This window comes from Mastacembelus armatus, unplaced genomic scaffold (assembly GCF_900324485.2).
Source record: "Mastacembelus armatus unplaced genomic scaffold, fMasArm1.2, whole genome shotgun sequence".
Taxonomy (NCBI): Eukaryota; Metazoa; Chordata; class Actinopteri; order Synbranchiformes; family Mastacembelidae; genus Mastacembelus; species Mastacembelus armatus.
Window position 1 is genome coordinate 1,718,880 of NW_022872939.1, and position 20,176 is coordinate 1,739,055.

At 42.6% G+C, this 20,176-nt stretch overlaps 3 protein-coding genes and 1 pseudogene across 9 annotated transcripts in view; 1 reads left to right on the forward strand and 3 right to left on the reverse strand.

Annotated features, from left to right (window-relative positions):
* Nucleotides 1-20,176, reverse strand: part of LOC113137743 (NACHT, LRR and PYD domains-containing protein 12-like) — an 884,868-nt gene that overhangs the window by 828,939 nt on the left and 35,753 nt on the right. The gene's annotated exons all lie outside the window — the stretch shown is intronic.
* LOC113137738 (zinc finger protein 208-like) overlaps nucleotides 1-20,176 on the forward strand; it is an 852,137-nt pseudogene that overhangs the window by 703,199 nt on the left and 128,762 nt on the right.
* LOC113137744 (zinc finger protein 665-like) overlaps nucleotides 1-20,176 on the reverse strand; it is a 323,439-nt gene that overhangs the window by 47,825 nt on the left and 255,438 nt on the right. The gene's annotated exons all lie outside the window — the stretch shown is intronic.
* Nucleotides 1-20,176, reverse strand: part of LOC113137741 (NACHT, LRR and PYD domains-containing protein 12-like) — a 38,093-nt gene that overhangs the window by 5,069 nt on the left and 12,848 nt on the right. For 5 of the 7 annotated variants that reach the window (XM_026319568.1, XM_026319572.1, XM_026319570.1 and 2 more), the window contains 6 exons: nucleotides 17,787-17,909; nucleotides 5,167-5,328; nucleotides 4,332-4,439; nucleotides 3,685-3,738; nucleotides 2,916-3,106; nucleotides 981-2,829 (listed from right to left, as the gene is read on the reverse strand). In XM_026319568.1, the coding sequence (XP_026175353.1) occupies nucleotides 981-2,829; nucleotides 2,916-3,106; nucleotides 3,685-3,738; nucleotides 4,332-4,439; nucleotides 5,167-5,297 (2,333 nt within the window). In that variant the 5' untranslated portion in view covers nucleotides 5,298-5,328; nucleotides 17,787-17,909. Of the gene's footprint in view, nucleotides 1-976; nucleotides 2,830-2,915; nucleotides 3,107-3,684; nucleotides 3,739-4,331; nucleotides 4,440-5,166; nucleotides 5,329-17,786; nucleotides 17,910-20,176 lie in introns of those variants that run through there. The other 2 variants (XM_026319574.1, XM_026319569.1) reach the window with 2 other exon arrangements.

Genomic DNA, 20,176 nt, shown 5'->3' on the forward strand with positions numbered 1-20,176 from the left:
CAACCTGACCCAGCTCCAGTCTGCTCCTATTTCCAGACTGTTGTGCTGACTGCACCCAGTGCCTTGCCTTTAGATGTCTATGCAGAGTTGTTATATGCAAAGTTAACCTGGCCCTGGCTGAATTGGCACTATTTGTTTCTGCTCTTTGTATTTGGCGATAGAGTAAAATTATATGCTGACCTCGTTATCACATTATTTCCAGGCGCTGGCAAAAGCAAGCAAAAACAGTTGCTTTGTTTTTAAAGACAAAACAAAAATCACAAATTTTTTTTTTCAATTAAATGACTATTACAGTATTCGAAAATTGTTGCTTATCCCTAGAAAAGGACCCACACCAACAAACAAAATCAGAAGACAAATTAAAGAATAAAAAAAAAAAAAAATCAAATAACTAGTTAATTAGATGCATTTGTCAGTTGTAATACTTTCAGTACCATTGCAACGTTTTCAGTAGTATTTCCAAAGGTTAATTTCAATGAAAGAAAAGTTACAGTCGCTTTCCTGTCTCCATAGAGGCCTGTTCTTTACAGCTATTTTTATGGACAGGTAAGCCTGGTGACGATAAATGATTTTATTGTTTCTCCATCAAATAGATGTTAGAACTTCAGTAGCTTTCAGTAGAGCCTCAACACACGAGTGTTTGTTTTTGTGTACATTTATATCTCTACCTGTGGTAACAAAACATTCTGTTTTATATGTTCTTCACTGGATCACCTGAACTGTCTCATTTATCACCTGCGACACAGCTGCCCCTCATTTGCTAATTAGTTCCTCAAAGGATCTTTGGATTAGGCATTTCCCAGATGCTCCATGTTGCCTGGTTACACAGAATCACTTGTCTGTTCTTGCTAAGCTGTTTACCTGTAAAGCCTTGTCATTCTATTGTCAATTATAGATTCATGATTAAACATAGACTTGAGAAACTATGACCCAGTCACAAGAGCTGTACAGTGTATGATGATAATTCAAGTTGGACTTACACAGCTTTTCTGCAGTTCCTCACAGCTGGAATCAGTCTCAGTCGTCCCATCCATGTTGTGTTGTACTTATCGAGGTCTAAATCATCGAGGACCTCATCTGACATCTGCAGCATGTAGGCCACAGCTGAGCACTGAATCTGAGAGAGTCTCTTCTCTGATCTGTTCTCTGACTTCAGAAACTCTTGGATCTCCTGATGGACTGAGTGGTCATTCAGCTCCATCAGACAGTGGAAGATGTTGATGCTTCTGTCAGGAGATATAAACTTAGCTTCTTTCTCCTTCAAGTTGTTTATGACTCTCTGGATGGTTTCTGGGCTGTTCTCTGTCTGACCCAGCAGGCCTCCTAAAAGTCTCTGGTTGGACTCCAGACAGAGGCCATGAAGGAAGCGGACGAACAGGTCCAGGTGGCCAGTTTTACTTTCCAGGGACTTCTCCATGGCTTTATATAGGAAGTCATCAAGGGAGGGGTAATGGTCATCTTCCCGGTCATCATCTTCATCATAATCAATGAATGGCTCATCTTCAATATTTTCCCAATATTCCAGGAACTTCTCCAGTATGTCTTTCTTCCTGTTGGTGTAACAGTGGACCATGTAGACTGCAGCCATAAACTCCTGAACACTCAGATGAACAAAGCAATAGACTGATTTCTGGATTATCACACGCTCTCTTTTGAAGATCTCTGTACAAATACCTGAGTACACTGAGGCCTTTGTGACATCCAGACCACACTGCTCCAGGTCTTCTTGGTAGAACATGATGTTTCTTTTCTCAAGATGTTCAGATGCCAGCCTCCCCAGCTTCAGAAGAACTTCCCTGTCAGCCTCAGTCAACTCCTGTGGACTTGTCTCATGTCCCTCATGGTACTTGTGCTTCTTCCTGTTTGTCTGAACCAGCAGGAAGTGTGAGTACAGGTCAGTCAGGGTCCTGGGCAGCTCTCTTCTCTGCTCTGTGGTCAACATGTGTTCCAGAACTGTAGCAGTGATCCAGCAGAAGACTGGGATTTGACACATGATGTGGAGGCTCCTTGATGCTTTGATGTGTGAGAGCATTCTGCTGGACAGCTCTTCATCACTGGACCTCCTCCTGAAGTACTCATCCTTCTGGGCGTCAGTGAAGCCTCGGACTTCTGTCATCCTGTCCACACATGTAGGAGGGATCTGATTGGCTGCTGCAGGTCGTGAAGTTATCCAGACCAGAGCTGAGGGAAGCAGATTCCCCTGGATGAGGTTTGTCAGCAGCTCATTCACTGAGGCCTCCTGTGTGACATCAGACACTACCTTCCTGTTTTTGAAATCTAGTGAAAGTCTGCTTTCATCCAGGCCATCAAAGATGAACAGAACTTTACAGAGAGCCAGCTGCTCTGCTGTGACCTTCTGTAATGTTGGATGGAAAACATGGAGAAGCCTAAGAAGACTGATCTGTTCATCTTTGATCAGGTTCAGCTCCCTGAAGGAAAGCAGGACCAGCAGACTGACATCTTGGTTTTCTGAGGTGTCTGCCCAGTCTAGAGTGAACTTCTGCACTGAAAAGGTTTTTCCAACACCAGCAACGCCATTGGTCAGAACCACTCTGATGGGTCTCTGCTGGTCAGGGGAGGATTTAAAGATCTTGTGGGACTTGATTGGAGTATCATGGAAGGTATTCATCTTGTAAGTGGTCTCCAGCTGCCTGACCTCATGTTGGGTATTAACCTCTTCACTCAGTCCCTCTGTGATGTAGAGATCAGTGTAGATCCTGTTGAGGAGGGTTTCACTTCCTGTTGGATCAGTTCCTTCAGTTACGTGTTCACATCTCCTCTTCAGACTCGTCTTATGTTGATCTAAAATCACCTGCAGACCAGAGTCCACTGTAAGACAAGAAAAAAGGCTCTAATCAAAATGACATTTGTTTTACACAGTCTTGACTGTAAAGGAACCAATTGAAATGTCCTACTGGTTGTGGATTGTTCTCCAAACTGAAAACAGGGACAGTCTCCTGGTGAACCAGACTGGTGCCAGTATGAGGTGATGCACCTTCTACAGAACCAGTGTCCACAACTGGTAGAGACTGGGTCCTTCAGGACATCCTGACACAAAGCACTCAACAGCTGCTGCTCCTCAGAAACATGACTCCCCATTCTATCCCTGTGGGCATGAAAAGAAATTTGTTGGTTTATCAGTAGTTGTGTTTATACTTACTATAAAAACTGTTAGTGTTATCAATTCTTCTGTGTTGAAATTGACTGAAGCTGAAATTGATCAGCTGTTAACTGATCAGGCTGTGAGAAGTAAGGAAGTGTTAGCACTTCAGACTTCAGCTATAAAGAGTGTGGAGAAAATTAACAAGTAGCCACTTTTTTGGTTTGTTTCAGATTGAATTATAACAAATGCAGCTCAGTGTCTAGTTCTAGCTCTTTGTTATCATTTACTATTAAATTGTTTTTGGTCCAGATTTGTGTTTTTAGTTCTCTGAAATGTATTTAGTGCTGCCCTCAACCTGGATAATCCACAGAACCCACTGGAAATCTAAGCAGTTTAATGTTTTTAACAATGTTTCATCCCATCTGATTTACACTAATGTCAAAAAAGCCAGCAGACCTCTGCCCTGTGTTGATTTTATACAGCTGCTGGGGTTGTGGTACTCATTTAACCATATATATGTGATGACAGTTTCTGAGAGAGTCAGATTCAGACACTGAGATGACAGACAGAAAGGCTGCTACCAGATCAGGCAATGGTGCTCCCTTTGAGAGGCCTGGTACAGCCCTGCCTTGTGTCTGTGGAATGAGATTTGAGACAAAAAAAAACTGAACAGAAATGAGGACACTAAAAGTGTAAATATTTTTTTCAGTTTAGTTTTTTTTCAGTTCTCCTTTTTTCAGTTTCAGTTCTGGCGCAAAAGTCTTGTGGGGGCGGGTGTTACAAGATCGTATCCTCATTGGCCAGTTAGTTTTGAGTGACTGTTATTGTACTTTGTTCTTACTCGTCAGCTAATGTTGCCAGGGGTGTTGTGCTGAATAGTGTGTCTGCCTGGAGACTGATTACTGGCAGCAGGAGCACTCAGGCTGTTAAAAGTGATGCTACCTTAATAAAGTTAGAAAATAGCCACTGCGTACTTGTGGTAGATGGAAGGTATATCTTTGCAAAACTTGCATTTTTGGTAATTGAATAATCATAATAGCAGCCAAAGGTAGGTAGGTGTACATTCTTCAGTCACAGCTCCTGGATGGAGGTGACTGTCTGTGATTATCTGCAACATTTGTCTGTGACATATGTTGATTTCTTTCTGCTAGAGAAACTAGAGCTGTGTTTTGTGTTCCTACTCGTTAAATCACCTTCACGTTAGTTTACAGAAGAAACAGTCTCTTACAGTCTCTTGGCTGCATGTCCAGGTCCATTACTGAAGTCTGGACATCTGGCTTTGGACCAGTCACTCTTCATAGACAGACAGGTGGATCCTGGAGAATCTGGTCTCTGTCTGTGAGAACCACAAAATTTTACACATATTATTAATTGTAAAGACTGAATAGATTGTTTTTACCACCCATTGCAGTTCCCGGTTTTCACCCTTGGAGCAGCTGTAGAACCAGACCAAAAGTCCATCAGTTAGCACGCTCTCTACGACACAGTGATAAAAATTCACCAGGACTTCTTGACGAAGTTTGGCTCCTCTCAGTTTATTCAGATAGTGCTGCTGGGCCTTCCCTATGCAAAGGTGGTGTTATTGCCCCACGGTAAGTCCTCTGTCACAGTTAGGCCGAGCAATTTAAACCTGGTGACCGTCTTGTTTCCAATAAGGAGTGATGAATGGGTGATGTCTGTATTCCTGCGGAATTCCACGATTATTTTCTTGGTCTTCTTGATGTTGAGGTCATCACACCATGCTGCCAGGTGTTCCATTTCCCTTCTGTAGAGGGCCACATCATTATTGGTGATGAGGTCTAGCACCATGGTGTTGTTGGTGAACTTTATGATGCCATTTGAAGGAAAAGAGGCACAGCAGTTGTGTGTGTAAAGTGTGTACAGTAATGGACTGCATACACCACCCTGGGGGGCCCTGATTTTAATACTGTCGATGAGACATGATTGGCTAATCATACACACTACTTTCACAATATGTAAGTGAATAACTGGTGGTAAGGACATTTAAAACAATCAGCAAATAATAAACGTTCTTTCTTTTATGTGACGAGGAAGTCTCTTACTTTGTGTCTAAGGATCTAGGTTTGTTAGTGAAGTCTGGACTTCTGTCCTTGGACCAGTCACTCTTCATAGACAGACAGATGGATCCTGGAGACCCTGGTCTGTCCTCCTTTTCATCGCCACAAACACTCATCTTCTGTGGTCTTAGAAGGAAATGAGGGACCCTGAAGATCAAAGGAACAAAGTAAGTCAGTGTTCCACCTGTACGGGCAGCAGCTTCTTATGGATTGAACATTAGTTTAAGACTCTGGGGTCTGAGGGGTTTTGGGGCCCTGGACAAATTTTGACATGCCCTGACATTTCTGCTTTTTTCAGTTGCTTTTAAACATATTAATAGCTAAAGTCTGATAACACTAATCAGCACAAACTGGGCTACAATAATATGTGAGCAGCAAGTTTATACATGATTGTGCTTTTGAGAAAACAGTATTTATGCATGGTTAGTGAAAAACTACAATTTTTTAGTCACTGAAATAAGACCATAAAACTAAAACAGAACATTGGTTCACAAGACTTTGGAGAACTGCATGTAGGCTAAAGTGTTTACTTCATAATGATGTGAAAGTCATCTTGTTCACTTATTCACAGTAAACAATACACTGATTTAAATTTTCTAAGACACTTTTTGTCCAAAAAGGCCATATGCAAGAAGATGTGTCTCAGCATGAATAGTCATGTGATTTACCTGAGAAGACAAAAGACACACTCAACGACCAGACAAAGGCATGCATAATGAGCCTTTCAGTCAGTGTGGCTGAGAGGGGATTAGTGCAGCACAATACAATACAATGCAGAGCCAAACATTTGTCATTTGAGTTAAAATCATGTCATTTCTCGGGGGCGTGCACATATTTACCTGGTTCACCTGAGATTATTTACATGTGAACAGTGAACAGAGTACAAGGGGGGGGTCGCATTACCTGTTGTGATATCGTCATAAAGCCTACGAAAGAGGCCAGGGAGGTTGGTCTTCATTCAATTAGTTTTTATTGCCAAGCACCAACAACTCACTTCGTAACTCCAGGGTGTGACAACCTCCCGGGAATGAATTCCTCCTAACTGTCTGAGTCCCAACACTAGAGCGCCCTCTAGTGACTACAACCAGCAACAACACGTAACCAATACACTATATAACACCCCTCCCCCCTTAAGAATAAAGTACTCTCTAATTTAAAAAAAAAAATAAAAAAAAAATAAAAACAGAGAACTACATGGCATGAACTACCACAAGATATAAAAATAGTAAATATTAGCAATCCTCTCCCCCCTTTTTTTTTTTTTTTTTTTTTTTTTTTTTTACAACAGTATTCGAAACAAAACATACACTCCTAATTCCCACACTCCTAACTCCAAGTGCTGTAGTCTACTTTGCAAAGTCCTTCAAGTGAGCTGGTGGTCTCCTATTCCTTTGTGATCGACGCAGCTCTTTAACTGGTGAACTCTCCGTTATTTCGCCTTCTGTGCTGAGTTCTTCACTTGTTACCACCACAGCCTCAGCTTGTTCAGTTCCCGTATCTACCTGCTCTTGCTCGTATCGCCTGCATTGGATTACTGGAATCCCCTTTCTGTCCATTGAACAACTGATCCACATGTCTCCTGACAACATTGCCATTTCCCAACTTGACAGTATAAGAAACGGGGCCTGTAATGCCCTGAATTAGGCCTGGTATCCACTTTGGTCCAAAGCCATAGTTCCTTGTGTACACAGAGTCTCCTACTCTGAAATGGCGCTCTCTGACATGCCTGTCATGATTAGCTTCCTGATTTGCTTGTTTTGCTTTCACTTTTTGCTTTAAGTCTGGGTGAATGAGATCCAAGGTGCACCTCAATTTCCTTCCCATCAACAACTCAGCAGGTGACATACCTGTTGTAGATTGAGGGGTGATGCGATAGTTAAACAAGGCTCTGTTCAACTTTGTCTCCAATGTATCTCCTGTGCTTCTCTTCATTAACTCCTTGAATGTTTGCACTGCTCTCTCCGCTAACCCGTTAGATGAGGGGTGATAAGGTGCTGATGTGACGTGAGTGACTCCATTTCGACTTCTTCATTCAACTTCTTCATTTGATCACTTACAAAACACTGAGCATTATCTGACACAATCATCTCCGGAATCCCATGTATGCAGAAACTGCTTCTCAGACATCTGATGGTTGCTTCCGATGTCGCTGATTTTACCGGATATACCTCTAACCACTTTGAGTGTGCATCAACTATCACTAAGAACATTTTCCCCATCATAGGCCCTGCATAATCAATGTGTAGTCTTCTCCATGGTTTCTCCGGCCACTCCCAGGGATGTAACGGAGCGCTGGCCGGGGCCTTCCTGTTTTCCTGGCATGTGGGGCATGACTTTACCTTATTCTCAATGTCCGTATCCATATAAGGCCACCACATGTAGCTTCTTGCCAATCCTTTCATGCGGCTCATTCCCGGATGTGACTGATGAAGCTGTTCCATCATGGCCGCTCGGCCTTTCTCTGGTATCACCACACGTGACCCCCACAGTACACAGCCATCTTGCACACTCAACTCTTGTGATCTTTGTCTGTACGGTGCGAAAGCTATTTCATGGTGATCTGGCCATCCTCTCAAAATATATTCACGTACCCTGGACAGTACGGGATCTCTGGTTGTCCATCTTTGTAACTGCTGCGATGTGGCCAGGGGACTCTGATCTTGGTCCAGCATTAAGACTCGTTCTTCTGGTGCCCGCCCACTGGGCTCCACAGGCAATGGGAGTCGGCTCAACCCATCAGCATTACCATTGTCCTTTCCTGCTCTGTATCTGATAACATACTCATATGCTCGTAACAGGACAGCCCATCTCATTATTCGCTGTGATGCCATTTGGGGTACACCTTTCATTTTGTTTAATAGGCTTATCAATGGTTTATGGTCAGTGCAAATCACAAATTTCCTGCCGTACAGATATTTGTGAAAATACTTCACGCCATATATCACAGCCAAACCTTCTTTGTCTAGCTGGGAATAGTTCTTTTCTGCTGTTGTCAGTGTCCTTGAGGCAAACCCTATAGGTCTCTCCTCTCCCCCAGGCATACGGTGTGCTAATACTGCCCCCACCCCATAGGGTGATGCATCACAGGCAAGTATCAGTTCTTTGTTTTCATCATAGTGCACTAACACTTCACTGGTTTGCAACAGTTCCTTTGACTGATTAAAAGCTGTCTCCTGGGCCAGCCCCCATGACCAGGGTGTATCCTTTCTCAGCAATGTGTGCAGAGGAGCCAATGTTGTTGACAGGTGTGGTAGGAACTTATTGTAAAAATTCAACAAATATGCTTTTAGTTCGGTCACTGATGTGGGAACTGGAGCCTCCTGTACTGCTTTTACTTTGGCTGGTAGTGGGTGCAACCCCTCCTTGTCCACTCGATGCCCTAAAAAGGTCACTTCTTTTTCCATAAACTGACACTTGCTCCTCTTCAAGCATAGTCCCGCCTCTTCCAGTCTTTGGAGCACCTGCTCTAATGTCTGTATGTGCTCTTTGTCATCTTTTCCAGTCAGGATGATGTCATCCAGGTACACTGCCACATTTTTCATTCCTTGTAACACTCCTTCCATAGTGCGCTGGAAAATGGCTGGACTGGAGCTCACCCCAAAAGGTAATCTTGTGTATGTGAAAAGCCCCTTGTGTGTGTTTACTGTTACAAACTTTCTTGACTCCTCATCTAAAACAATCTGTTGGTAGGCATGGCTCATGTCTAACTTAGAGTATCTGTTTCCTCCTGTTAAACTGGCTATCATATCCTCCATTTTTGGAATGGGGTACTGCTCAATGGATGACACTTTGTTCACTGTCAATTTATAGTCCCCACAAATTCGCACCCTAGAGTCCGGCTTCAAAACTGGTACAATTGGTGCTGCCCATTCTGCAAACTTCACTGGCTCAATAATTTTCTCCCGCAAGAGCCTCTCTATCTCCTGCTCTACTTTCTGTTTCATGGCAAAAGGCACTGATCTGGGTTTATAAAAACAGGGTTCAACGTCATTGGTCACCCGAATCTTTGCTGTGAAGCCTTTCAACATCCCCAGCTCATCCTTAAACACTTCCTCATGTTTTGACAACACTTCCTGAAGTGTGTCGCTTCTGTCACTGACTTTGTGAAACCACTGCCAGTCTAACTTGAGAGCTTTAATCCACCCTCTTCCCACTAGACTAGGCCCTGATCCCTTTACCACAACCACAACTAACATCTTTGACCTTCGCTGCCCCTAGCACTGGCACTTTATGACCCCCATATGTCTTCAGTTTTAACCCACACTTTGATAGCTGAGGTTTGTTTGTGTGCCTGAACAGTTTGTAAAATGCCCTTTTTGACATTATAGTATACCCACAGCCTGTATCAACTTCATATGTTACTTGTGTTCCATTTACTTTTAGCTCTTTTTTTATAGGTTCTTCCCTGGGTACGTCTATCGCTTCCTTCAATGTGTACATGGTATGTTCACTAGTCTGTATGTGTGAGACCCTGAAATCTTCCTCACTACTGTTTTCCTCCCCTTCTTCTTGCATAAAATATGTCTTTTTACCTTTCCCCCCTTTGTAGTTCAATTCAATTCAATTCAATTCAATTCAATTCAATTTTATTTGTATAGTGCCAAATCACAATACAAATCATCTCAAGGCACTTTACAAAAACTAAAACTAAAAACCCAACAATTCCCTTATGAGCAAGCACTTGGCGACAGTGGAGAGGAAAAAACTCCCTTTAACGGAAGAAAAAAAACCTCCAGCAGAACCGGGCAGTGTGTTTGAGTCCTTTCACTCCCCCGTTTCTTCATCCTGCAAGCTCTTTGGATGTGGCCCATCTTACCACAATGATGACATGTCGCTTTTGTAAAACGACAGTCCTTTGCTAAGTGGTTTGTCCCACCACATCTGTAACACTTCCTCATGTCCAGCAGATATTGTGCTCGGGGGTCCTCCATTTTGTTTATCGACCCCGCTGCCGCGGACTGGTTGCCATTCGACTGCTCCGTCGTGTTATGCAAATCCACCATGTCCTTGTTTGCTGCCTCTATTGTTTGAGCATGTTTGAAAGCTTTCTCAAAGGTCAGCCCGTCTTCAGACAACAATCTTCTTTGTATCTTGCCATCATTTATGCCGCAGACCAGCCGGTCTCTTAGCATCACCGTCAAATTGTCTCCAAAATTACAGTCCTGTGCGAGTTTCCTCAGTTCTGCCACATACTCACTCACACTTTCATCTTGCTTTCTGTTCCTTGAGTTAAACTTCCACCGTTGCATACTTTCACTTGGCTTTGGGTTTAAATGATTTTTCAACAGACTCACCAGTTCATCATATGAACGGTCTCCCGGTCTGTCAGGACTCAACAAATTTCTCATCAGCGAATATGTTTGGGGCCCCACCCCGCTCAACAGCACCGCACGCTTTCTTTCGACGTCTGTAATGTCATTAGCCACGAAGAAATGGTGAAGAATCTCACAGTACTCTTCCCAAGTCTGAATCGAGCTGTCAAAAGGTGCCACGGAACCCACCGTAGCCGCCATGGTGTCGCCCTTCACCTCGCTGAGAGTGCCAAACTCTCTTTCAAGCTCGCTCAATGGTCCGCTAAGCTAATCACCGTCGTGACTTTTAGGCTAGCTCCACTTCCTTGCCAGCTAACCTCACACGGTGCACTTGACAATGATGAACCAAAATTACAACAGTTTCACGCAGCTTAGCTTTATCCTCGTCGCCATATGTGATATCGTCATAAAGCCTACGAAAGAGGCCAGGGAGGTTGGTCTTCATTCAATTAGTTTTTATTGCCAAGCACCAACAACTCGCTTCGTAACTCCGGGGTGTGACAACCTCCCGGGAATGAATTCCTCCTAACTGTCTGAGTCCCAACACTAGAGCGCCCTCTAGTGACTACAACCAGCAACAGCACGTAACCAATACACTATATAACACCTGTAATGAGGTAAGACGGGAAAAAACGGACTTCTCCTTACGTTCATATGGATTAAATAAAAAGTGAGAGATCCTGCCTCAAGTGGAGGAGTTTAAGTATCTCGGGGTCTTGTTCACGAGTGAGGGAAGGACGGAACGCGAGATTGACAGACGGGTCGGGGCATCGGCAGCAGTAAGGCGGTCGGTGTACCGGTCCGTTGTGGTGAAGAAGGAACTGAGCCGGGAGGCGAAGCTCTCGATTTACCGGTCAATCTACGTTCCTACTCTCACCTATGGTCATGAGCTCTGGGTCATGACCGAAAGAACGAGATCGCGGATACAAGCGGCTGAAATGAGCTTCCTCCGCAGGGTGGCCGGGCGCTCCCTTAGAGATAGGGTGAGGAGCTCAGTCACCCGGGAGGAGCTCGGAGTAGAGCCGCTGCTCCTCCACATCGAGAGGAGTCAGTTGAAGTGGCTCGGGCATCTGTTTCGGATGCCTCCTGGGCGCCTTCCTGGGGAGGTGTTCCCGGCATGTCCCACCGGGAAGAGGCCCCGGGGAAGACCTAGGACACGCTGGAGGGACTATGTCTTCCGGCTGGCCTGGGAACGCCTCGGTGTCCCCCCGGAAGAGCTGGAGGAAGTGTCCAGGAAGAAGGAAGTCTGGGTATCCCTGATTCGGCTACTGCCCCCGCGACCCGGCCCCGGATAAGCAGAAGAAGATGGATGGATGATGATTTGTTTTCGACTTGAATTCTTTTTATAAAAAATAATATTATATAAAATATTATATAATATTATATATAAATAAGTTTTTGCAGCATTTACAGGTCTTTGATACTCCAATAATCAGTTTTTTAGAATCTCTAAAGAGATTTGAACACAATCCTGCTTCCATTTCCTCTCAGCATATATACAGACACATCTTACGATACAAGTGGCGGCATTCAGCCATGGCTCTGTCACTGGTTTGGAATGTTTATCTCTAAGAGGAGCCACCAAGTTAAATATAGAGTCAAGCCCGAAATTATTCATACCCCTGGCAAATTCTGACTTAAATTTACTTTTATTCAACCAACAATATCAATTGATTATAAATGACACAGGCATCTCCCAGAAGAAAATAAGACGATGTACAAGAGGAATCATTGTGGAAAAAAGTGGCATGTGAATAAATGTAACTTTAAGTCAGAATTTGCCGGGGGTATGAATAATACCGAGGTGAGTAGCTGAACATCCGGGTAAGCGAATCACTTTTGTCTTGCAGGCGTGTCGTGTTGTGTGTGTTGTGTGGTTCGTCTGCAGACTGGCGGCAGACTATTCAATTCAATTCAATTCAACTTTATTTGTATAGCGCCAAATCACAATACAAATCATCTCAAGGCACTTTACAAAAACTAAAACTAAAAACCCAACAATTCCCTTATGAGCAAGCACTTGGCGACAGTGGAGAGGAAAAAACTCCCTTTAACGGAAGAAAAAAACCTCCAGCAGAACCGGGCTCAGTTTGGGCGGCCATCTGCCTCGACCGGTTGGGGTGAGTGGATAGAGCAGAGAGAAAAGAACAGCAACAATAAACAACAAATAGACACTGCAAGTTGGTGGGGCCAGTAACTGCACATCAGCGATAAACAGCTCCAGGACCAGGGACACCTGCAGAAGGTACAGAGAGAGAGAGAGAGAGAGGGAGGGAGAGAGCACAAACTAGGGGAGAGAGAGAGCACAAGGTTAGTAACATTCAATGGTGGAATATACATGAGGTGGGAGAGAAGGGGGGGGGGGGTAGGGGAGCTCAGTGCACCAATGGTCCTCGGGCAGTCTAGGCCTATAGCAGCATAACTAACTAAGGGATGGTTCAGGGTTGCCTGAAGCCAGCCCTAACTATATGCTTTGTCAAAGAGGAAGGTTTTAAGTCTAGCCTTAAAAGTACAGAGAGTGTCTGCCTCCTGAACCCAGGCTAAGAGCTGGTTCCACAGGAGAGGAGCTTGATAGCTAAAGGCTCTGCCTCCCATTCTGCTTTTGAGAACTCTGGGAACCACAAGTAGGCCTGCACTCTGAGAGCGAAGTGGTCTATTGGGATAATATGGTACTATGAGGTCTTTAAGGTATGAAGGAGCTTGATTATGAAGGGATTTGTATGTGAGAAGAAGGATTTTAAATTCTATTCTATATTTTACAGGGAGCCAATGAAGAGAAGCCAATATAGGAGAAATATGATCTCTCTTGCTAGTTCCTGTCAGGACTCTGGCTGCGGCATTCTGGATTAATTGGAGGCTTTTTATTAAGATATTAGGACATCCAGATAGTAATGAGTTACAGTAATCTAGCCTTGAGGAAACAAACGCATGGACTAGTTTTTCTGCATCATTTTGAGACAGGATGTTCCTAATTTTGGAAATGTTGCGCAGGTGAAAGAATGCAGTTCTAGAAATTTGTTTTATGTGTGAGTTAAAGGACATGTCCTGGTCAAAAATAACTCCAAGGTTTTTTACAGTAGTGCTGGAGGCCAGGGCTATGCCATCTAGAGTAGCTATAATTTTAGAAAAGTTATTTCTGAGATTTTTAGGCCCAAATATAATGACTTCTGTTTTCTCCGAGTTTAAAAGTAAAAAGTTACTGGTCATCCAAGCCTTTATGTCAGTTAGACAGGCTTGAAGTCTGGTTAACTGGTTTGTGTTAACAGGTTTAATAGATAGATATAACTGAGTGTCATCCGCATAGCAGTGGTAATTAATAGAGTGCTTCCTAATGATATATCCTAAAGGAAGCATGTACAGGGTGAACAGAATCGGTCCTAGCACAGAACCTTGTGGAACTCCATAACTAACTTTTGTTTGTGTGGAAGGTTCATCATGGACATGAACAAACTGGAATCTGTCCGATAAATAGGATTGGAACCACTTTAACGCTGTTCCTCTGATACCAATCACATGCTCCAGTCTCTGTAATAAGATGTTGTGGTCAATGGTGTCGAATGCTGCACTAAGGTCTAGGAGGACAAGTATCGAAACAAGTCCATTATCTGAGGCTAAGAGAAGAAAGCTTAAAGGCACCCTGCCATTAATGAACTCATCTTTATTGGACTTGGTAAATTTATCTCTAGTATCAGGCTACGTACCACAGGCCTTTAAGACTGCAGTAATCAAACCTTTACTCAAAAAGCCTAGTCTTGATCCAGGAGTCTTGGCTAATTATAGACCAATATCCAACCTGCCATTTATTTCTAAAATTCTAGAAAAAGCTGTTGCTAAGCAGCTATCAGACCACTTACACAGGAATGAACTATTTGAAGATTTCCAATCAGGATTTAGAGCACATCATAGTACAGAAACAGCACTGTTGAAAGTTACCAACGATCTTCTCTTAGCCTCAGATAATGGACTTGTTTCGATACTTGTCCTCCTAGACCTTAGTGCAGCATTCGACACCATTGACCACAACATCTTATTACAGAGACTGGAGCATGTGATTGGTATCAGAGGAACAGCGTTAAAGTGGTTCCAATCCTATTTATCGGACAGATTCCAGTTTGTTCATGTTCATGATGAACCTTCCACACGGACAAAAGTTAGTTATGGAGTTCCACAAGGTTCTCTGCTAGGACCGATTCTGTTCATCCTGTACATGCTTCCTTTAGGATATATCATTAGGAAGCACTCTATTAATTACCACTGCTATGCGGATGACACTCAGTTATATCTATCTATTAAACCTGTTAACACAAACCAGTTAACCAGACTTCAAGCCTGTCTAACTGACATAAAGGCTTGGATGACCAGTAACTTTTTACTTTTAAACTCGGAGAAAACAGAAGTCATTATATTTGGGCCTAAAAATCTCAGAAATAACTTTTCTAAAATTATAGCTACTCTAGATGGCATAGCCCTGGCCTCCAGCACTACTGTAAAAAACCTTGGAGTTATTTTTGACCAGGACATGTCCTTTAACTCACACATAAAACAAATTTCTAGAACTGCATTCTTTCACCTGCGCAACATTTCCAAAATTAGGAACATCCTGTCTCAAAATGATGCAGAAAAACTAGTCCATGCATTTGTTTCCTCAAGGCTAGATTACTGTAACTCATTACTATCTGGATGTCCTAATATCTTAATAAAAAGCCTCCAATTAATCCAGAATGCCGCAGCCAGAGTCCTGACAGGAACTAGCAAGAGAGATCATATTTCTCCTATATTGGCTTTTCTTCATTGGCTCCCTGTAAAATATAGAATAGAATTTAAAATCCTTCTTCTCACATACAAATCCCTTCATAATCAAGCTCCTTCATACCTTAAAGACCTCATAGTACCATATTATCCCAATAGACCACTTCGCTCTCAGAGTGCAGGCCTACTTGTGGTTCCCAGAGTTCTCAAAAGCAGAATGGGAGGCAGAGCCTTTAGCTACCAAGCTCCTCTCCTGTGGAACCAGCTCTCAGCCTGGGTTCAGGAGGCAGACACTCTCTGTACTTTTAAGGCTAGACTTAAAACCTTCCTCTTTGACAAAGCATATAGTTAGGGCTGGCTTCAGGCAACCCTGAACCATCCCTTAGTTAGTTATGCTGCTATAGGCCTAGACTGCCCGAGGACCATCGGTGCACTGAGCTCCCCTACCCTAACCCCCCCCCCCCCCCCTCTTCTCTCCCACCTCATGTATATTCCACCATTGAATGTTACTAACCTTGTGCTCTCTCTCTACCCTAGTTTGTACTCTCTCCCTCCCTCTCTCTCTCTCTCTCTCTCTGTACCTTCTGCAGGTGTCCCTGGTCCTGGAGCTGTTTATCGCTGATGTGCAGTTACTGGCCCCACCAACTTGCAGTGTCTATTTGTTGTTTATTGTTGCTGTTCTTTTCTCTCTGCTCTATCCACTCACCCCAACCGGTCGAGGCAGATGGCCGCCCAAACTGAGCCCGGTTCTGCTGGAGGTTTTTTTTTCTTCCGTTAAAGGGAGTTTTTTCCTCTCCACTGTCGCCAAGTGCTTGCTCATAAGGGAATTGTTGGGTTTTTAGTTTTAGTTTTTGTAAAGTGCCTTGAGATGATTTGTATTGTGATTTGGCGCTATACAAATAAATTGAATTGAATTGAATTGAATAATTTCAGGCTTGACTGTATCAGTACAAGTAGAATCAAAAACAATAGTCAGCTCTTTAAGGCTAAGATTACAATAGTAACCCTGTGTGGACAGTACAGACTGGCTGAGTGTGCACACAGTATTCTGGGGCACTCAGTTTCACTTAAGAAGCAGACAGTTTAAGGAATGTAAATAGCAACGTTGTCAGATATACATGTCACAAATATTACTGATAGAAAAATTGACACTAAAAGATAAAAGATCCAGTGTACATACCTTTTCATCAGCCCGGTCACATACTCACTAAGAGTTAAGATTCTACAATACTCCGGAAATCTTTCTCAATTGGCTTCGACTCACAACAAACATTCATATTAATATTTTTAATAATTATAAACCTCAAACCTAAAAGACTTTTAAAGCTAAAATAATTTATAATTATACAATATATTTCAATGTCAATCCTGCAAAAAAAGTCTGTAAACTCCTGTATAATATCATTGTTAAGGTTCAGGTTCAAAGCACACTACAGGATGTTAGGCCCCGAGTCTTGGTTTGCTGTTTTGTACTTTATTTTGGTCAGTTTCCTGTGTTCTAGTTCTGTTCAGTATTAACCCCAGTTAGCTTTGTGTCCGTGCTCATTAGTTAGATTATGTTCACCTGTGTCTTGAGTTCTGTATATATGTCCCTGGTTTTCCTTTGTTCCCTGCCGGAACATTAGTTACGTTACCCTTGCTAGTTAGTTACCTTGATTCATGTTCACCGAAGAAGAGCTTTTCGTTTCTCTGTCTGCCTGCCTGCCAAACGGCAGAGAGTTCTGTGTTTTGCCTGAGCCCTGGATGATCCAGGGGAATAAACCTGCCTGTTTGTCCTGCATTTGGGTCCTCACTCTTTTCCTTCACCACCAACACCAGAGAGCCTAACAACAGGAGTACTGAAACTGATAAATGTCTGTAGCCTGATGAGAACTGTTTAATTATAGTAAAATACTAAATACACTGAAACCTATGTCTTATTGTCATTTCTTTAAAGTAACAGTTTTAAACCCACTTTTAAAAAGATTTCACGTCATGTGCTCAGCTTTTTCTAAATCTACCTTCCTGATAAAAGATTTCAGATCCTGAACAACCAGATGTTTGAATCCGGATGGACACTGACTGTAACCTCTAAACGCAAGTCATGACAAGTTTGTTCACATCAGTCACACCCAAACATTCTAAACACGCACACGCACACACACACGCACGCACACACACACACACACACACACACACAGAAAAAATGTTTGTTCAGCTCTTTCTGTGAGGACTATTACAAAATCTTCCCTTGTCCCTTGCCTCAGCCTAAATCTAATTCTATCCTTAACCCTAAAACCACTCCCTAACCCATAAACAGAAGTCTGACAAAGTGAGGAACAGCCAAGATATCCTCACTCAGATAGAAATATGTGGAAAATGGTCCTCACAACGATGGAAATAGAAATACACACACACATTTTTAAGCCATTCCTTTCTTGAATTTTTTTGTGTTGATGGAAGTTCATAGAAGTTCATGGAAGTTCTTCTTCCAGTCACAGAGAGAAAACAGACTCAGACTCTCTTACAGTAAAATAATGAGAAAAATGTTGGATCAGCACTCACCTGCCTCAGCCACATCTCCTCCTTCTGTTCTGTTGCCTCTAAATGGAGCCTGAATGCCAGTTCTTATGTACCTGGGTCACCTGATCACTGTGGCTCCGCCCCTCTACATTTACTGGAAACCACCTGTGGTGTGTATATGTGTGCATGTGTGAGAGAGAAAGTTCAGGATCAAGTAGCTGCTAAACAATAAGGAGTCGGTTTTCAGTGTGTCACAAACAGATTTAATCAACATTTCATGTCTTCATATAATTTCAGCTGTGGTTAATGTCCTACAGATGTTCATCAATAACTGTATTGTGAAATGGTATTTTTGTGCATGTTAAACTAAAAGAACATATTCATTAATCCCCCAATTTGTCTGTGTGCGTAACGTTCATGTGAGGTATGTTGAGTGGGAGACTGAATAAAATAACCCTTAAATATTGTATATATACAGTGAGTTAAAGAGTTAAAAAAGTTATAAAGAATCAATCAGAAGAGATATGGACATGTAATGTGTATATGTATATATGTGACTGTCCAGTGTGTACCCCTGCCTTTCACCCAAAGAGAGCTGGGATAGACTCCAGCAGATCCGCATGACCCAGGTTAAGAAATAAGCAGGTATAGAAAATGGATGGATGGATGGATGAAACAGGTTAAATAAAGTCTCACATCTGGGGCAAATTCATCCTGACAGAAACTGGCTGAAGTCCAGGGACTTTTTCCAGGGAAGTGGTTTCATAACACACACAGTCACATACAGGGTATACAAGTAAATTACTGATACTACTGTGGGAACCCAAAGCTGACATCTAAAACTTGAGACAAAAAGTACATTGCTAAGACATAAAATCTATGTCTTAGCAATGTATTTGCAGTTATTTGGCTCTAATGTTCCCTTGGATCATAAGCTTTGGAATATAGGTGATGGGATAGTTTTATCCCTTTCACCCTCACTTGGTATTGGTAAGATCATGTTGCAACTTGGAACTGTTAGAATAAGCTAACTGTAAATCTCACTGTGGTCTCAATTTCAGCAATCAGATAGGAATGATCAAGCTTGAGGTTAGTTGCTGTGCAAAACAGAATAGTCTTAGATCAACTGGCTGCAGCTCAAGTTGCATTATGTGTGATAACAGTCTTGTTGTACATACATTCCTGCTAATGATGCTGATAGAGGAATCATTCACCAAGCTTTGCAAAACATAACAGGGACTCAATGATGAGTGAAATGGTTTGGGATGACCTGGGAGTGTCATGAACTGGGAAAACTCAGGACCAATAATTCGCTATCCTGGTACTCAGGTAACAAAGGTCTGATTTTATTCTCTTATAAGAAAAAACAAATTCAAAGTGAGCATGAGGTGACCAGTCAATGAAGAATATGCAGGTGAGGTTTTATGGCAGGAGTGGTTGTAGTCGAGGCTAGACACAGTAACCCCCCAGGTAGTTCTTGACTGAAGATAGTGGCATGAGCCGGCTGGTTCTCGCAGAGCAGAATCTGGTGATACTGGTTTCCTTGGTTAAACCTGAGATGATTCATCACACTTGTGGTTGTTTCTGAGAATTAACTCTCAAACTTAAAGAAATTTCCACAACAGGATTGATCCTGCTCATTCGGCCGTTATTCATGTGACATAGTTTGTTTTTTGGCTATGGCTCTTCCAGTTAGGGTCTAGTGGTCCGTTATTGATTAGCATGTTAAGGAATAGTGTTAATTACATCCAGGAGTATTCATATTGTCTGTAGAGTGTCCTGAGATCCTGCTAGGCGCCGAGCAGTTCTCCGGCCTCTTATCCTGATTCTAGGAAGCTTCATTGCTGAACTGATTCACTGATTATGTCTGAATCCATCGACGGCCTATATAATTGTCCCTGTGGGTGTATTGTTTTTTGTTTTATCTTATTTCCCTGTACTTCCCATAATTTTGTATAATTCTTGGGGGGTGAATGTAACCGGGTTATAAGTTACTTTTATGTTATAATTATACAAAATACTGTTCAAGCGTAACCTACCTGGGTAGTAAGACCTCCATCCGCTAGGGCTCGCACTTGAGTTAATGTAAAATGTTTATTCTTCTTTCGCGGTGTCCCCATTGTAAAAGGTGAGCACACCCCTTTTTCTCCCCTTTTCCTGTTTGGAACTGCTGTGGGAGAGGAGCTGTTGAGCGAAGTATTTACCGGAGGGTCTTTTATGTTTTGTTTTCTGCGCTAGGTACAGTCAAGCCCGAAATTATTCATACCCCTGGCAAATTTTGTCTTAAAGTTATTTTTATTCAACCAGCAAGTTTTTTCTTGATTAGAAATGACATAGGCGTCTCCCAGAAGAAAATAAGACGATGGACAAGAGGCATCATTGTGGAAAAAATTATTACTAATTTTTTATTTACATTTGAACAAAAAGTGGCA